The following is a 3,879-nucleotide window of genomic DNA, read 5'->3' as shown; positions in this document are numbered from 1 at the left end:
GCTCCTCTTAGGAGGGGCCGGAGGGAATCCCGGCCTAGGTCTCTCCACCGCTGGGCACCTTTCCCTGTCGCCCGCCCCCAGGAGTGCCTGTATTTTCTCACAGTAACGAGAAGGACCGGGTGAAAGTCCCCGTGAAGAAGAAGGAAGACTCGAGTGCCATCAAGGAGCGGGAGGTGTAAGTGCTGCCGACGCTTTGGGGAGGGAGGGGCCCCCGCGGTGCAGGCTGCAACCAAAGGTGTTTCTGAGCAAAACTGTAGGAAATGGTGCCCCAAACCAAGGGATTGGGATTGGGAGGCGGCAGGAGGCCTGGTAGGTCACCATGCCATGCTGCTTTGTGTACTTTCTGCTCTTTATCCTTTCATTCTTTGTAAGTTGTAGGATTGGATATGTTGTTAAATGCAATGAACTGATTTGAATTCTTTGTCTCCCTGGCAGCCCCCAGCACCCTTCTTGCTTATTCTTCCAGTATAATACACAGTTGGGTCCTCCTTATCACATCCTGGTGGACACTAACTTCATCAATTTCTCCATCAAGGCCAAACTGGACCTAGTGCAGTCAATGATGGACTGCCTCTACGCCAAGTGTGAGTGCCTGCATCACTTGCAGCTTCTTCCGGACCACATAACGCCACGGTGTGCTCTTGATGCGCTTTATATGCCTCATACTGAGAATAACAGAAATCTTGAAAAAAGGATATGTGCTATAATCATGGAGCTCATTGTTCATGGCTATGATAACCCTGGAATTGTCTCTGGTTTCAGTCAGTGGTCTTAAATGCTAATCTCAACAAAGCTAAAGCATTAGTAACTTAAAAATCTAAAATTACCATGACATGGTTAAACTCAGTGGCTCTGCATTTAAACACTTTGCAACCTTGTCTGTCCTCATAAGTTTAAAACTTTAAGTAATGTGTTATAGAGTTCTCTAATAGTTCCTGGGCACGTGGGCAATATGTAGGGGTCTGTGAAGAAATGCTGCTTGGTTTCAATGCAGGCTTTTTTGCATGTAGGTATTCCATGTATCACAGATTGTGTAATGGGTGAAATTGAGAAGTTAGGACAGAAGTACCGTGTGGCGTTACGGTAGGTGCTCTGTTTCTAGAACCTAGAAGTTTTAATATAAATAAAGGAAAATCACTTTCCGTGGTGGTGCATTTGCACTATAGGGTAGTTGCTGCAGAGTTTCAAACTTGGGGGTTTTTTTCTGGATGTATGAGATCAGTATGATGGCTCAAGTTTTACGTTATTTTTTTAAAAACCCTAAATGCTAGGTAAGAATTCACAATATTGATCTGTAAATCTTTTTTTCCCCACCTAAGACTTTCAAAATAACGCTTTCTCCTGTTTCTCAACATATACGTAAAATACTGTTTTAATTACAGAAATTTCTAAAAATAGATGAGGTGACTCAGGTCTTATGGAACCTTTCATTGATGCCTCATGTTATTCCTGTAGGAGTAGGTAGCACATACTGATAATCTAGAGCCAGGTTATTGTGTGATCTATACAAAACTAGTCCAGTGTAGTTTGTGCTCTCCAGGTGTACTAGTCAGATGTATTATCATTCTTTACTTTTTAATTTGGCCTGTTGTGTTGTACAGTATTCGAGTGCATCCCCTAAACAGTTTGATGTTCCCCTTCAGAGAGGAGGTGAAGTGTTCCTGCATACATGGTACAAACGATCAGATACTAGAAGAAGTTCTAGTCCTTCCCACAGATAACTTTTTTTCAAATTACTTTGTTAGGCAAGAGCCTAACATTGCAGACATCTCGAATCCAACTAACAAGTACTAAGAAATACTTAATAATTAGCCAGACAAAATGCATTCTTTTTTGCTCCTCATTTCAGTTGATTTGTGTACCATTCACTTCATCCCTTCAGCCCTTGTTTTGAGAATAATATGCTGTGTATCACAGGAGGGGGTGTTCCTGTTCCTCCATACTCTGGTCTGATGGCTGTGATGCTGATTTATATGTCCCCACAGAATTGCCAAGGACCCTCGGTTTGAACGCTTGCCATGTATGCACAAAGGAACCTATGCAGATGACTGCTTGGTACAGAGAGTCACTCAGGTATTCCTGTTCCAGAAAATTTCTATACTGTGCTAACGTACTAAAAATTTCTGAACCCTTCTTGTTACTGATGACTTAAATTTCCCACAAAGTAACTGTAAAATCTCACTAAGGGGCAGTTTCAGGCCCTAGCACAACTTTACTTGAAGCAAGGTATAGTGTTCCCTGAGCGTTCTTTTTGTATAGGACAGCATCAAGAAGCACTTGGGATGAGACAGCTGCAGATTTTGGATGTTTGTTTCTATGAGTCTAGTTTGATGAGCAGAATTATGTTACTAGCCTGCTGTAGAATTATGTACAAGTCCTAGTAATGCCTCTCTAGGGACTGGTAGCTCTCTTGTCTTAAAATGAGTTCACTGCGTAGAAGCTTTTGCTCAGCTTTGTCTCCTTTCTGCGAGTTCACTGCTGTTAAATCTGAGTTGCCTCTTTTTTGCAGCACAAGTGTTACATTGTGGCCACAGTGGATAAAGAGCTCAAGCGGAGAATACGAAAAATCCCAGGAGTGCCTATAATGTATATTTCTAGGCACAGGTAAGGGACCTCTGACAGGCAGGAACGCTGTCTGGTACAATCTTTGTCTGACAGGGATGCTGTCACCACATACTTCTCTCCCGCATGGTCTAATGTGGAAGTTGCAGTATAGGGTCTAACATTTGCACAAAAGTAGAAGTACAGCTGCTGCTGGGAAAAGACTGGTTGCAGACCCAGGTGTATTTATTACACAGTCACTTGCTTTTAACTGGAAAAGTAGTTCGAGGCCACTGTTTCCACAGGTCAGTTTTGCTTACCAGGAGCAGCAGCAGGACTACCAGGCAAATGCATTCTACTGGTTCTTGAGGAAAAGAACCATTCTTGTTCCACATCCTATTTGGTAGCTTTTTGTACCCGCAGCTAAGACACTGAATTTGCTTCTTAGCTAAAAAAAATCACACCCGCTCGGAAGGAGACTAGTGCAGCAACTTTAGTGCAACAGATTTCTCCAGTATCTGCAAGTACAGGTTCACTTTATTTTATTTATAGGCAGTATGACCAGTCATCTACTATAAAATTCACTGTGGCCATGAATCGTAAGATGGCCAAAGTTTTCATTCTTCACTATGATCTGCTCTTAAATCCTGAGTCAGATCTTGCAAAACCACCATTTTTTTCCTTCTCTGGAGATGTTATGTTTTTGAGATGCCCGATTTCTGAGTTTGAGATGAAGGGTAACAGCAACCTTATGAAGGCTTTTCACTTCCAGAAGGAATATTTTTCTTTCTGGGGATGTGAGCTGCAGATAGAACTGCAACAAAGCTTCTTGCTGTTCAGTCTGCCTGTAAGCCTGTTGCTGAATGGGGAGGGGAGCAATATGGAGTAGGTTGTCATCACAGGTTTTCCCTCTTTCTTTCTCAGATACAATATTGAGAGGATGCCAGATGATTATGGAGCTCCACGATTCTAACCTGTCCAGCCAAGCCACTGATGCCAGGACGAGAGTCCTTCTGGTTCCAACCTTCCTGCTTTCTTTTTATGCTGGGACTCTGCCCATATGACTGTGGGTGACAGTGGACTGACTTCATAGTGGATAGACTTGACCTTCTAAGAAATAGCTAGTTGGAAGAGTCTGTTTTTATTCATCCTTGCTCTGACTTGGCCTGATTACCTATAGCTGGGAGAAGCATTTGGGAAAGAGAGGATGGCAGTGCCCAAAACATGCCTAACTCCCTCTTCACTGGGATGATTAGGAAAGGTGATTTCAGCATTCTGAATTAAACACTGATGGTGCAACTCTGGCTGAGAATGAAGCCACAGAAATTTCAGAATTTT

The 3,879-nt window shown here is 42.8% G+C and overlaps 1 protein-coding gene across 1 annotated transcript; it reads left to right on the top strand.

The window, feature by feature from the left end:
* Positions 1–81: 81 nt before the first annotated feature.
* FCF1 (FCF1 rRNA-processing protein) lies at positions 82–3,542 on the top strand (the record flags this gene model as incomplete). Its single annotated transcript, XM_010140376.1, has 6 exons — positions 82–175; positions 436–584; positions 1,011–1,083; positions 1,986–2,073; positions 2,510–2,604; positions 3,466–3,542. Coding segments are annotated over 6 exons (548 nt in total), but the record flags the coding sequence as incomplete, so codon positions are not given.
* Between the last annotated feature and the right edge of the window lie 337 nt (positions 3,543–3,879).

The sequence above is a fragment of the Buceros rhinoceros genome, unplaced genomic scaffold (assembly GCF_000710305.1).
Source record: "Buceros rhinoceros silvestris isolate BGI_N320 unplaced genomic scaffold, ASM71030v1 scaffold31727, whole genome shotgun sequence".
Classification (NCBI taxonomy): domain Eukaryota; kingdom Metazoa; phylum Chordata; class Aves; order Bucerotiformes; family Bucerotidae; genus Buceros; species Buceros rhinoceros.
This window is presented reverse-complemented; position numbering and strand designations above follow the sequence as displayed.